At 29.3% G+C, this 15,120-nt stretch overlaps 1 protein-coding gene and 2 long non-coding RNA genes across 7 annotated transcripts; 1 reads left to right on the top strand and 2 right to left on the bottom strand.

The window, feature by feature from the left end:
* Positions 1 to 3,467: 3,467 nt before the first annotated feature.
* On the bottom strand, positions 3,468 to 6,510 carry LOC126843611 (uncharacterized). Its single transcript, XR_007686446.1, has 2 exons — positions 6,402 to 6,510; positions 3,468 to 4,482 (listed from the first exon to the last, which is right to left on the bottom strand). It is a non-coding gene; the product is annotated as an uncharacterized LOC126843611 (long non-coding RNA).
* LOC126843612 (uncharacterized) lies at positions 6,511 to 11,254 on the bottom strand. 3 transcript variants are annotated; one of them, XR_007686448.1, is made up of 5 exons: positions 11,034 to 11,254; positions 10,535 to 10,595; positions 10,312 to 10,461; positions 6,707 to 8,197; positions 6,511 to 6,638 (listed from the first exon to the last, which is right to left on the bottom strand). It is a non-coding gene; the product is annotated as an uncharacterized LOC126843612 (long non-coding RNA). The 3 variants fall into 3 exon arrangements; XR_007686449.1 differs by having other exon boundaries at positions 8,093 to 8,197; positions 11,034 to 11,252; XR_007686447.1 differs by lacking the exons at positions 6,511 to 6,638; positions 6,707 to 8,197 and having other exon boundaries at positions 10,087 to 10,461; positions 11,034 to 11,251.
* A 1,392-nt stretch (positions 11,255 to 12,646) lies between these two features.
* On the top strand, positions 12,647 to 14,665 carry LOC126843607 (serine/threonine-protein phosphatase PGAM5, mitochondrial-like). Of its 3 annotated transcripts, XM_050581235.1 has the most exons (6): positions 12,649 to 12,953; positions 13,436 to 13,602; positions 13,696 to 13,913; positions 13,977 to 14,110; positions 14,186 to 14,349; positions 14,422 to 14,660. In XM_050581235.1, the coding sequence occupies exons 1-5, from the start codon at positions 12,769 to 12,771 to the stop codon at positions 14,331 to 14,333; spliced, it is 852 nt and encodes a 283-aa protein (XP_050437192.1). In that variant the 5' UTR covers positions 12,649 to 12,768; the 3' UTR covers positions 14,334 to 14,349; positions 14,422 to 14,660. The 3 variants fall into 3 exon arrangements, with proteins under 3 accessions (XP_050437193.1, XP_050437192.1, XP_050437191.1); XM_050581236.1 differs by having other exon boundaries at positions 12,647 to 12,957; positions 14,186 to 14,665; XM_050581234.1 differs by having other exon boundaries at positions 12,650 to 12,953; positions 14,186 to 14,661.
* Positions 14,666 to 15,120: the final 455 nt, after the last annotated feature.

Genomic DNA, 15,120 nt, shown 5'->3' with positions numbered 1-15,120 from the left:
ACTTTTTGTACCCCATCTCAGTGTGGATAAATAATTGTATTACATTTTTGTAATACTACATTTTATATAGGCGTATTTATGTGTAGTATACGACTAAAGTCTGGAAATGAACACTAAAAGAACATCTGCTGTGACCCATTTACAATAACAAGTTCGTACTTTAACAAGCACACAATCGTAAACAATTTGTTTACATTACAGCTATGGCCAATGTATCATATAAAATAACATAATAACAAAAATAACAACAACTTTAAAACGTATACACCTTTAAACTAAGCGATATGAAAAAAAACAATATGTGTTTTTATGATTCACGCCTAGAATATAAAAAAAGCCAGTACAATGGGGACGGAGATCTTACATGTCTTCAAGAATATCTATGTACAAAATGTGTACAAAATTCGCTATAATATTTGTAACAATATAGTACGCTGTCATACAAGCAAGTTCAACTTTCATAAACCGAAAAACAACTTGTTTTCCACAAAATAAAAAACAATTGTGAGGGGGGGCTTAAATTTTAAAAATGTAAGGCCTAGTTAGCTAGGTTGGGTCAAATAAATTTTTAAATTTGAATGTGATTTCATCATAATCAAATTCATTACTAAGATTTGCATTGAAGCAAAAAACGAAGGTCATTTACTAATTTCAAGTTTGTAAACTCATAACAGTCATCAGAGACCACGCTTATAGTGTTCGAGTCACTTATTCGGGTTTCCACTAAAAACAAAATTGACAAAAGTTTTTAGCTTCAATGCAATAACTTTTTTAGCCCATTTAAGCTGTTTGTCTTTTATATTCAAATTATCAATATATTTGTCTCATTGCGTAGAAGCGATTTTAGAAAAATATTTAGGTACAAGCCATTGTAGCTATATGTACTATAACAAAATACATAAACTACAACCAATAAATTTACCAAAGTATAATTTAAAAAAACAGTATCTAACCAACTTTATACACAATGTTTATTCAGTTGATGTTTAAAGTATACCTACCTTTCGACATTGTAAGAACAATACGTTCTCAGCTCCTCGTCGAAGATAAAAAAATGCCTAACGTACCATTCAAACAAAAGAATTTGTATTAAAATGATACTCAGTTGTTCTTTAGCAACTAAACGTCGACATAGTTCAATAAACCAAAAACGTAGTCGGTAATCGATTTTTACCTCTAATATTTTTAATGTAATATGTGTAATATTATACAGGTCTAAAATGCGTCGCATATAATAAATATCAATTCAGAGTGTTATCTAAAAACATAAACATTAAAAATATGGTTTTAACGAAATTGTGGAGAGTTATTTTTTGTATTACAATCGAATGCGTTGCCATAGTAAATTGTGCACCGGAAATTCCGCAAAAAGAACATTGTGTTGGTAAAATATTAAACACACTAACGGCCATAGCATACGTACATATTCCTAACAGCAATCACAATTTGCACTTGAAGTATAATGATCTTAAATGCGGGGTGATTTACAGTGCCCATTTCCATATGTACTGGACCAAAAATCAGTATTCACCAAAGTGTCTGTATCTGAATAGTATTATACAACTATCGACCAATGAAACTTCATTCGTTCAAGAATCAATCAAGATAATTAAAGTATTGTTCTTCAAAAAAGGTATCCAACTGAATGAGCTATGGCTGCTTTACATGTACGCTCAACAAATGGCCAGCTTCCAGCAAAAAACTATTGTCGGCAAATCTATAGACAATAATAATAATTATGACACAACGTTCACCAAGAGCATGGCGATACACAATGTTGTATTTGCCGAACTAGAAAACTATTTAAGGTTGAATTGTGAAGATAATTATTATTTTGATAAAAATTGTGAACACTGTGAGTACTACGAAAACGCAGTTACCGTTACAGGTAAAAATGAAACAAAAGTTGTTTATGAATATATATACACTCGAGATGCAATAATTTATAACAAAACAATGTTGAATGAATTACTCAAGGCTTATACCGAAAATGACTACGCCACGAACTACGGTACTCCGTTTTACAGTTTGTCACAGTTGTATTTTCACAGTTTGAACAAATCATGTCTGTTCGATGGTTTTTGGAAAGAAAATCTAGAGTCGGACGATTTCAGTGAATTTGTGATTCCAGAGTTGAATAACCTTATGGCGAAAGCCAATGACACAGGATTAGAAGGAATAAAATACACCGGGAAGTATCAACGAATGGTAATTGATTTGTTGAAATTAATCATGCTGAAAAATATAGGTCGTTTCGTCATATCAATACGCACTCTTAAACTGAACGAATTTACAATACAAACTTCATCAACAAATGAGTTTGTTGCAATTTTAACCGATTTTATAGAAACCGTGACATTGGATGACGACCATTTCTTTGCAACGATAACAAATTCTATACATTTTGATTATTTGAAAAACTCAAACAAACAGCAACTGGATATTGTAGTCAAACAAATTAAACTTGAAATCGATACAATAACAAATGCTTGGCAATACCCTAGTGGATACTCGTTGTCAATTTATGATTATAATATAAAAACAACAACTGAAGCAATTGTGGAGTCAGCCAGAAAATTTGTCGATAAATTGAAAAATGTATTCGGAACTTCTTCCACTTTTCGGTATATTCATTCGTTCGCCAAAATGGTCAATGAGATAATTATTAACAAAGCGTACCCAAATTTGCTGTGGAATACAAGAGATAACTACATTGTCGACATGAAATTTTAATATTTGTGTTTTGTGGTATCAAAAGTCCATCAAATATTTTATTATAAAATCCCAATGGTGTTTTATTTACTATAATATGTATAATACTAAATATTTTGAAAATGTAATTATTTAAATATCACGTTACCTTATGTTGTTCCATGAAATAGTGTTAGCCGTATATTTAAAATAATGTCTGGACTAGTTTCGAGTGAATACATTTTTTTGGCATTAGCCGTCAAAGTCTGGTATGATAGACGAGTATTTGTATATTTTAGTCTAATTATGGTATGAATTAATTGTGGCTTTTAGGTGTATATTAATTTGCCGTATAGGGGCATATTAAACATAACTAATCTCGTTTTTACGTACATGTTATTGTTGTAATTTTCCATCAACATTTCTGAGGAGTTAGTCTGTTTTAGCGGGTAACTACAAGTAAAAAATTAATATTTATTACAGTAAAACAATTTTAAAAAGTCTATAAAAAGTACTATAAAAAGTAAAATTTGTAAATTTGTTGGGTGTTTTTCTCGATTTTTACTTTTTTTAATTTCTGGCCTAATAAAGTACCTTCGAGGTATGAATTCTGATCTATAGAGTTGCTACACGAAGAAATGGTTCAGCAGTTTACGAGATATCTTGAGTGCAGACACAAAAATAAAAAAATAAAATTAAAAACACATCATTGTTAAAACAATAACTTCGCAGCTCTGCACTGAAGCTAATAACATAGGAAAAATCAAAACAAAATATTTTGAGGAATGTATAATTTTTATATATTTTGTCAATTATTTATAATAAGTAATTTTTGTTTAACTTAACTACGTCATAATTAAAAGGGGAAAATGAAACTAAATGTCTTGGCTTTTGTTTTATTTTATTGTACCTATTCGTATTTTGTTTCCGTGCCTATTTTTTTTTTAAGATTTCCTTTTCATCGTCTAAATAGATCCATTAAATTGGTATTTTTTTAAAATAGTGATATTCGCAGTAAATACATATAATACTGTTAAAAGATAGTACTAGGTAGACATAACCATGTCAAAAACATATCAGTTGTTGTTTGTTGTTGAAAAGAGTAGGAGAGAACGTTACTAAAGATTAATTTTCACTTCATAATATATCCTACTAATGTTACCGTGGTGTCTATACTCAATGAGTAATATATAAGTTAATAATTTAGAAAAAAAATTATGTTTCTTACAATAATAATATTTCTAACGACTCAACTAATATTCTTAAATCTCGTCATGTCACCATTATAATTTAAATAATGTAAAAATGTCTAATGTAATAGCATAGTTATTAAATGAGACTTTTAACTGTGTCATTGTATACATACAATTATGTACAATAATACTATTAAACGGCACAAACATAATAACAGTACAAACATCTTAATATAAATAGGTACAGATAAAAAAATAAACAGCTATATTATATTGCTATAATTTATAAACCTAATTTTTTTTTTTGTAGGGTCAGTAAAATAAACAAAAATTAGTTTTTAAAAGTATGCCTCACAAACGTAATTTTAGGTGTGACCGTTCTATGGAGTTGGCCAATCATATGCGGCCACACAGGCCGCTTGACACGCTATAACAGACCCTGGAACTGCAAAGGTAAAACCTACAGCTGAAAAACATGTTAGAGCCACTGTAGCACATCCAGCATAGCAAATACTGGCTGCAATTGGACCGGCTTGTACGACTGACGAAAATATTAGAGCCATAAAAAGCAACGCTACTTTAGTAGAAGCCATTTTTGCTGAAAACAGAATAATATTATATACATAAGTAAAACATGCTACAACAGAAACTTGAGGTTAAGGTGTGATACAAACCCCACCAAAACGAACCAAAAAAAACAATCAGCCAATAGCTAATGGCCAAAGTTGCCGGAGCTTTTAAAAAAAATTATTAAATTAATTAATTAAATAACACTAAAATGATAAAACAAAAAAATAACAATAACAAATTAAATACAATCATAACTTATTTAGTTTGGATCGATATTAGAAAGGCATTTTTGACATTTAAACTTTGAGAAAATATCATTTTTCTGGGTAAATAAGACAACGTTTATAAACAGCTTAGTTATGTAAATAGCAAACTTCATAAGGATGAGACAAGACTATTGTGATAAGTAAACCTGGACTCGTTATTTTTTTTTAATTACAAAACTTTTTTTTAGCAAATTTAAGGATTTTTATTCGGAGTATTTTTTTATATACTGTATCAAATAAAACATGTTAGAAATACATGTTATGTATTGTTTTAAATACAATTATTTGAAATTGTACATAATTTGAAATATAATATTATTATGATCCGGTTTGCAGACGACATCGTATTATTAGCAGAAACAGAGCACGACCTTCAGAGAGCCCTGGCAGAAATGCAAATAATTATAAATAAGTATCAAATGCGTATAAATACAGGTAAAACAAAAATTTTGGTTTGTGCACGTGAACCCACAATTAACGCAAATATTTATTTAGAAAACCAACTTATTTCCCAAGTTTCTAGTTTTAAATACTTGGGAAGTTTAATAACATCAGACGGAAAAAGCTCTCAGGAAATTAAACAAAGAATCGGGCAAGCAAAGGCAGCTTTTATCAAGAAAAAGAAAATTTTGGTTTCGAAAAAAATTAGCAGAGAAATTAAGAAGACATTTTTAAAAACGTTTGTATGGAGTGTAGCTTTATACGGCTGCGAGACATGGGTCATTAATGAAAAGGAAAAAAGATCCCTTGATGCATTCGAAATGTGGTGTTGGAGACGTATGGAGAAAATAAACTGGACAGAAAGAGTAACAAATGAAGATGTACTGACCCAAGTTGGAGAAACAAGATCCATAATTAAAGCCATAAAGCGACGACGATGGGACATGATGGGACACGTTTTACGCCATGACGAAGAATTGCATCATACTATAATAGAAGGTGCAATTGAAGGACGAAAACCACCAGGAAGACCAAGAAACTCGTACATATCTCAACTGAAAAATGACGCAGGGATTGATACTTACGCCGGATTAAAAAGACTTGCTGAAGATCGTGATAAATGGAGAGCGAAGTTAAAACGTTGTAAACCAACCTAATATAGGTTGAAAAAAAAAAATATATTATTTAATAGGAGATTTACCTTAAACTAATTAAGCTTTTTGTTATCTAAGATTATAACGTTTTCACCTTGGAATTGAGACTAAGCAGCCATATGAAGCTTAATCTCTAGCCAAATATAATTCTCCTACAAAGTTTCCTAGAATTTCATTTAAATATTTTTTTAATTTAAATTCTTATTATTATGTCCATTTTTATTTTAATACCTAATTATAAAGATTTGAAATTGGAAATATATTTAAATGATCTTTTATTAGGTGTTTAAATTCATTCGAGTGATAACTTATTTGTAATTGATTTATTATTTAGTTTTTATTAAAAAAATATCCAAGTCTAGTGACGAGCAAATTAGTGAAATTAATTGTCATTTCGTATTGGAAATTACCTTACATATTTATAATTCATTATTTACAAAAAAAGTAATTGTTAAGTTATTAAATAAATTATATTTACAATAATGTCTGTACACAAATGAGCATATAAATCGTTAAATACTACATGAAGTGATAGAAATGAAAACCAAAACCTTATAGATATAATTGAAAAATCAAAACTGACTTACCAATATATAGTTTAGAGATTTTTAGACGAAATTTGTTGTATATTTTGCTTTGCCTAATAAAATTCAGTGATCCGACACGACGTTGACGATTGAAATGTGTAAGTGTTCAGTTTTGTTGGTGGAATTGATGTCCTTATATAAATGCCCGGATTGCAAAATTATTCTTGAAAGGAGTGACTTAACGAGTAGGTATGGTAAAAACCAACCGTTTTACACGCTATAGATACAGCTAAGTACCTAATAAAACAATAACTGATAAATGTTGTGACATAACGAAAAAACAATACACTCAATATTATAAGTACCTATATCGCTAGTTGGTTGTAGTGATAATGACAAATTTTCTTATTTCATTTATTTAATTACAAAAACTGATTTTCTAAATGAAAATCGGTTATAAACATAAACCTGTAAAGTAGCTAAACAAATTACTGTCTTTTTACAAAACCAAAATTAGACTAGACGAAGTCTCACAATTTTGTCATAGTATTTTTCACCATCAATATGGCTTTTACTCAGAAAACAAGGTATACGTTAAAAATAAAATCCAGAAGCTTGTACAAATTAACCTAAATATAAATTGACATGGTCGAAATTTATTAAATACACTTTTTTTCGTAAATTGCCTATACATAGCTCCTTAAAAACCGCCCCAAATAAATCCCCTTGAATACACTTTTATTTGACTGTTTAAAGTAACTTGTTATTTTTAATGAAAATGTATTTGATTATATTGTCTACAGCTATGTTAAAATTATCTTTTATTTGTTTTATGAAACCGTTTGAAAGTCAAGAGCTGTTGAGAATATCGTGTTTTTATCAAAATAGTGAAATGGCGAAGACATTGACTGAGTGCTATTGTCTGATGACTAAAGTATTGTAATTAGGTTTGAAGGTTTTTTGTGGATTAAAGTTTATACAACTATTGATGAACACTGAAAAAATTTTGTTATAGGTACAAAATAGGTTTATTACATCTTAAGACTATTTGACTATTAAAAAAGTAATAAAAAAGTAAATTACTGTATTTAGTACTATATACAATATTTCTTTCTCCTCTACAAACTCAGACTTTTGGCGACATCCTATTTCTTTCCAATGTACACTGTAACAGATACTTCTATGAAATAATAAAATACTACAGAATTTTGAGAAAATTGTTTTAAATAACAAACGATAAATAAAGGCGAAGTTTCGAGCACTTCTGGGTGGAAGGGTTCATGATATTTTTTTGGTTTGTCAATGTTTATCAATAGTACTACGTCTGAAGAAAATTCCATACAAATTCAGAACTAAATCGACTGTTTAAAAAAAAAAAGTTCTAGAGCACAGAAATTTTAAGTTGAAAAATATGTATTTTTTTAGTGTTTTTATCGATTTTGAAGAAGAAAGGGTGAGATTTTTTAATTTGGTTCAGCGATTTAAATAATACTCAGTTTTTCTTTAGCATCTAAACGTCGACATAAGTTCGATAAACCAAAAAAGTAGTAGGTAACCGATTTTTAACTTTAATATTTTAATGTAATGTTACATAGGTCTAATATGCGTCGCATACAATAAATATTAATTCAGTGTTATCTTAAAACATAAAAATTAAAAATATGGTAAATAGTTAATTGTGCACCGGAAATTCCACCAGACACATTGTGTTGGTAAAATATTAAACACATTAACAGCCGTAGCATACGTACCTATTTCTTACAGCAGTCACAATTTGCACAGTGCACTTGAAGTATAATGATCTTAAATGCGGGGTGATTTACAGTGCCCATTTTCATATGTACTGGAAATTTTGGCTAATTGAATATAAATTTAAGTTACCGTTAATAAGTAACATTTGGTTTAACTGATGTTTTTTTTTTGTTCTAAATATTATATAAATAAGCTTTAAAAAACATAATATCAGTTGTTGTTTGTCGTTGAAAAGGGTAAGTAGTAAGAGAGAACGTTAATAAAGATTAATTAAATATTCACTTTATATAGCCAACCATAGTTACCGTGGAGTCTATACTCGATGAGTATAGGTATAAGTTAATAATTAAATGTTTTCTTACAACAATAATATTTCTAACGACTCAACTAATATTCTTAAATCTCGTCTTGTCATCGTTATAATTTAAATATTGTAAAAATGTTTATACTACAATATCTATGTAATGGCATAGTTATGAAATCAGAATTTTTATACTGTCATTGTATACATAATAATATATACAATAACACTATTAAACGGCACAATTATGGCTATCGGGCGATTGAGAACGGAATTTTTAGTGTTACTATTGAGAACGCTCGATAGAGTTTATTTTTTTCCAAGGTTGCCATATTTAGCAATTGTTATCGAACGGTCGAACACTATAATTTGTTGATATTTATATACTTTGTATTTATATTATTTATTAAAATAATATTCAAAAAAGTATAAAACTTAAAAAATTATAACAATAAAATATAAGTACATATTATAATTTAGTTAAAACATTTAATTTGTTTAGATAAATAGCGAAAATAAACTTCGAAACGCATATACAAAGTCTGATGGCCTAGAAAAGTGGCTTAAAATATGTTATGGTCTTCAATTTTTAAATCATGAGGAAGTCGAAGATGCATTTTTAGACATTAATAATAAACATAAGTGGTATGTAGAAAATACAACTTCGGTTAATTTATTAAAATATTCGAGGTATGTTGGCCTACGATATCCAGGTTACAAAAACTTTTTTATGATTTTAAGGCAAATACATTTACTCAGCGTCTCATTTTTTAAAAATATTATTACAACTAAACTTATGACTATGATATGAATAATTGTATTACACATTTTGTTTATATACATTAATTGTTAATGACCAAAAAAATACAACATGCTGATTAATACTTATTCAATTTTGATATAATTAATATAATTTGTGAACATTTTAATATTTTATTTACATACAATGTGCTGAATCGTTCGATAGCTAAATAAACGATATGGCAACGTTGAATTCGTTCTCAATCGTACTGTTTTTGTGGGTCAGCGGTAAGTTCTTTGTGAGTTTTAAGTTTTCTCAATCGTTCGGCCAAAATGGTAAAACGTTCTTAATCGTATTTTACCGACAAATATATTAACACTACAAACATCTTAAGAGGGCGTCGCACCGGTGATTTTCAGTGCTAAAAACATGTTTAAGCAGACTGAAAATAACTCGCTTAATTTTGGTTTTAGAGTAAAAGCACCCATTATAATATTAAAAGAAAACAATATTCCGGAGGGCAAGTCGGTGCGTTTTTTAAAAAAAATTAATTACAGTCATTTAAAAATGTTAAAATAGTCGTTATTTCTTAACTATGAATTGAGCGTTACAATTGAAACAATGAAAAAAACGCACCGTCTTGCCCTCCGGCATATTGTTTTCTTTTAATTTTATAATGGGTGCTTTTACTCTAAAACCAAAATTAAGCGAATTATTTTCAGTGTGCTTAAACATGTAGAGACGAAAAAACATTACTAAATCGCTTTCAAGGATGCTGTGATAGTCCAAAAAATAAATTAACTACCAAAATAGAGTCCTAGTTATTGAAATAATAATTACAGATCACAGTTGAACCTTTAAATTAAGATTTTATAAAAAATTGCCTATACTTTACTCCTTAAAAATGGGCTGTGCGACGCCCTCTTAATATAAATACAGATAATGCTATAATTTATAAACCTCGTATTTTATTTTTTGTAGGGTCAGTAAAATAAACAGTTAAATAAAAAAATTAAGTCTTCAGGAGTATGCCACACAACCGTAATTTTAGGTGTGACCATTTTATGGAGTTGGCAAAAATGATAAGATCAGACAGGCCTCTTTACACGCATCATAAGCGGCGTTGCACCCTGCTAAAGAAGGTGTATTCGCCATAACATCCTTAGGAACTTTACCTAAGGAAAACCCGGCAGCTGAAAAACATGCTACAACATGTCCAGAACACCCAGTCATGCAAGCGCCAGCTCCTAATGGCCCGGCTTGTACGACCGACGAAGCTATTAGAGCCATGAAAAGTAACGCTACTTTAGCGGAAGCCATTTTTGCTGAAAACAGAACAATATTATTAACATAAGTAAAACATGCTAAAAGCAACCGACGTTAAGTTGTGATACAAACCCTTCCAAAACGAACCCAAAAAAAAAATCAACCAACAGCTAATGGCCAATTATTTCCAAAGCTGTAAAAAAAAAAAAAAACACTAAAATTATAAAACAAAACAAAAAACATTAACAAATTAAATACAATCATAACTTATTTGGGTTGGAATCGATGTTAGAAAGACGCTTTTTGACGTTTAAACTTTGGGAAAATAACATAATTAATCGTTTAATAGTTGTTTAAATTCATTCGAGTGCAAATTGATTTATTATTTAAATAATATCCGGGTCTAGTGACGAGTGAATTAGTGAATTTAATTGTCATTACGTATTGGAAATTACCTTACATGTTTATAACTTATTATTTACAAAAAAGTAATTTTCAAGTTATTAAATATATTATATTTCGAATAATGTCTGTACACAAATGAGCTTATAAACCGTTAAATACTACATGAAGTGATAAAAATGAAAACCTAAACCTTATGGATATAATAGAAAAATTAAAACAGACTTACAAATTTATAGTTTAGAGTTTTTTAGACGAAATTGCCTATATAATTTGCTTTGACCAATAAAATTCAGTAATCCCACACGACGTTGACGATTGAAATGTGTAAGCAGACTAAAAGTGTTCAGTGTTGTTGGTAGAATTGATGTCCTTATATAAATGCCCGGATTGCAAAGTTATTCTTGAAAGGAGAGGGGCTAGAAGAGTAAGTATGGCAAATACCAACGTGTTTACATGCTATAAATACAGCTAAGTACCTAAATTAGCAATAGCTGATAAATGTTGCGGCATAACGCAAAAAAAAAACACTCAATATTATAATAATTACTTAAATGATATTTAAATATTCCCATCATGGTGTACACATTGTTACGTTATTTTTATCCTATTTTTCCATTATGTCAAATCATCTAAATGTTGTTTCCACTTATGTATGTACTCCGCATGTTGATAATTGCATTGATAACGAAATTAAATTGACCCGACTTCTAACATTATATTATTTTTAATTACAATGCCAATGAAATAATTGTATAAAGTATAAATATTTAATTTATTTTAATTAAAAATAATATATAATGTACTATGTAATATGTAACGTCAAATGAAAACAAAGATGTTTTTAAATTGTAAGACATAAATTCTGATAATTTAGAACAAAAAATAAATGGTAGGCATTCCGTTGTTTAGTATCTACATTCCATATAATGAATTTGAATATACTATATACAGCTTATTATAATATATGGTTGGTTTTTGTATGTTTTGATTTTGGGAAAATATAATTTTTCTAGGTAAATTTCATTTTGATGTAGTATATTAATTAAGCTAGGTTATGTGAATAGCGTACTACATATGGATGAGACAAGACTATTGTGATGAGTTAATCTACACTCGGGGTTTTTTTTTTTTAAAAATACTTCATTTGATTTCAATTTGTTCAGCAAATTAATCCTTTGAGTTACATAATATTTATATATTTGTTTTTTTTGAAAATTATTTTGACGGTGATTTAAATAAACAATTAAGAATGGCAATAAATATTAAAAAGATGGTTTCAATATAATACCTCAATGACTCAAAGGTTAGGTTAGGTTAACATGGACATTTTTTTTTAATTACAAATAAAAAAGTTATTTTAAATTAATAAAACCATATAATTTACATTATTTTTAGTAAATTAAATGATTTTTTTATTCGGAGTAAAATTTTGTTTACTCAAATAAAAGCGTACAAGAAATATTTTTATAATTTTTGTTTCAAGTAATAAATTATTTAACATTTATAATTATTTTAAACAATATTTTATTCAGAGGGATTGAAAGCGGTAAGTTTTTGTCTAAAAAGCCAGACAAAATGTTGACTACATAGGATGGTCCGATTTCAATTCCGTAAATAAACGAATTAATTGTTTAATAAACAAAGATAACATACTAGTTCCAAAAACATCGACTTCCATTCTTATCACTAGTTGGAAATCTAGTTTTGTATAAAATCTGTGTCATTTGCTGTTATCATTTTTTGTTTACTCCTTGGATAAGATAACGCTGCAAGGCAATCATGGTAGATAATAATATTAATACATAATATATTTTGTTATCAATGAACGCAACGCAACTTCGGACTTTCTTCAAGTTATATACTGCAATTTTTTTTTTTTTTTAAATATTCGAGTAAGTTCCAACGGCAACTCGTTTAATTTGCATTTTTAGTACCTATTTGTTTTTTTGTTTCATCATATTATGATTATGGCCAAGTTTTCCCGTTTACGTCCGTTAGTTACATTAGGCGTAGGTGCGACTTGCGGTAGTCTAGTCACATATTATTATTATGGATTCAACAAGACTGAGTTAAGCGATGGAAATCAACAGCGACATTACAATATTTCTGAAAACAAACAATCCAAGTGGGATGCAAACTGGGACAGGTAGGTAAGCCAATCGTATGTCGATACTGTATATTTTTTTACACTAATTACATGTCTTGCAGTTACTCCCATTTGGATATCTTGACTGGTTCGCCAACGTTTCGAAACACTTCCATCTTCAGGGCTCTGGTTCGATGTTGCTCGCACCGCGTTCTCCCGTAGACTGAGCAAACGTTGGCTAACCAGTCAAGATATCCAAATGGGAGTAACCGCAAGGCGTGTAAATAGTGTAAATATAATACCCCATTCAAGTTTTAATAACTGTTTATTTTGTTGTGTCAATGTCATACCTATGTGTTTATAATATGATGTCCGCTGTAAACGTTGTATGCTTAACTAAACCACTGACATTAACGCACAATAATTGAAGCAAATAAACCAAGTGGTCGTCAAAATAAAATATGATTTGTATTTATTTATTTCAATTACATTTTCAAGCATGTGAGTATGTGATTTTATGTATCTGAATGTTTGATTTCTAGACGTCAACCGGTCAGTATCGTGAAATCACCTTACCCGGATAACACTCAAAATCATAACAGTTCGGATGGGAAAGTATCCCAAGCAGTCAGGTACATTTTTCTCATTAGACACGGCCAATACAATACAAAAGGTGAAACTGACAAAGAACGACAACTGACTGAGCTCGGTATGTTTTATCTTAAAATATGGAACATGGTTAATTATTATAATATTATTGATCAAAGAAAATTGTGTAACCTTTATTTTTTTTTGCTTTAAGGGAGAAAACAAGCTTTGTTAACTGGAGAACGTTTAAGTGCATTAAAATTACCATGGACTTCAATTGCTCAGTCGACCATGACACGAGCAATGGAAACTTGTTCGTTGATTCAAAAACATTTACCTGGAGATATACCTGTAAGTTCGACCGACTTACTAAGAGAAGGGGCTCCAATACCACCGGATCCACCCCATCCACGTTGGAAACCCGATGATTATGTAGGAAAGCGAGTGACAACAGTAAAATATTATTGTTAAACTATAATCAAAATTGTATTTTAGGAGTTTTATCAAGAAGGAGCTCAAATTGAGGCTGCCTTCAGAAAATTCTTTCATAGAGCGCCTCCTGAACAAACAGAAGATTCGTATGAAATTATTGTTTGCCACGCCAACGTTATCAGATATTTCGTTATGAGGTGATTGTTGTGTTAAATTAGTAACATTAAATTTTTAAGTATATATTTATTTTTTTTGTATTTTACTATGCATAGGGCGTTGCAATTACCGCCGGAAGCGTGGTTGCGCCTTAGTTTGGACCATGCCAGTATAACTTCACTCGCTATTCCTCCTGGTGGACATGTGATTTTATTCAATTACAGCAATTCAGGCTATATGCCACCTGATGCGATCAGTTATTAAACATTTTTATTTTTCTGTAATTATTTCATTCCGTTTTCAAGATAGATATTATTATGTACTTCTTTTTGATATTAAAATAACTCAATAGGTTTACAATTAACGGCACAATCAACGTCGACTGATTTCTTCAAATAAATATTGTAAAAATGTATGTATGTAATTTCGACTACTCAGGATGGTCCGATTTCAATTCTGTAAAAGGTATAAGAGTTCTTTTTGGCCAAAAATAAACCAAAATAGCTTTTACTTATAGAGCAAATGATTTAAGTTAAAAATAATACCTAGAAGCTTATACAAATTTACTGGTAAATATATTGACATTGTAGAATTTTATTAAAACCAATGTTTCTCTTAATTAATATTGCCTATACAAAACTCCTTAAAACCAGATCGCATGCAATCACCTTAAAATAAACAATAAAAGTAATGCCATAAAATTAAAAAAACTAAAATATCACAGTCAATTATTGTGATACAATTTAAATGAATTGTACCTACAAAAATTATTTTATTATAAAAGTACATGAAGTTTAAGTATTCATAAATTCGCAACAAAGCATTCTATTATAGGAAGGCCATGTACTAAATTTCAAGTTTTTAATCCATAATAATCCACGGGTATTGGGTTTAACTTGCCTTTAATCCCTTATTGGGTTTTTTCGTTATAAACAAAAATTTGACATTTTATTTTTTTATTTGTACACTTGTTATATGTATATTTTAGACCTAAATTCTGACTAATTTTCAGCTGTTAAATCCTATAATTGAGCCAGAAAAATGTATAAAT

The sequence above is a fragment of the Adelges cooleyi genome, unplaced genomic scaffold (assembly GCF_023614345.1).
Source record: "Adelges cooleyi isolate 19-005CV unplaced genomic scaffold, UGA_ACOO_1.1 ACOO_flye_CR_arks_rails_tigmint_CR_PRNA_574, whole genome shotgun sequence".
NCBI lineage: Eukaryota > Metazoa > Arthropoda > Insecta > Hemiptera > Adelgidae > Adelges > Adelges cooleyi.
Note: the sequence above shows the minus strand (reverse complement) of the source record. Positions and strands in the feature narration are given on the sequence as shown.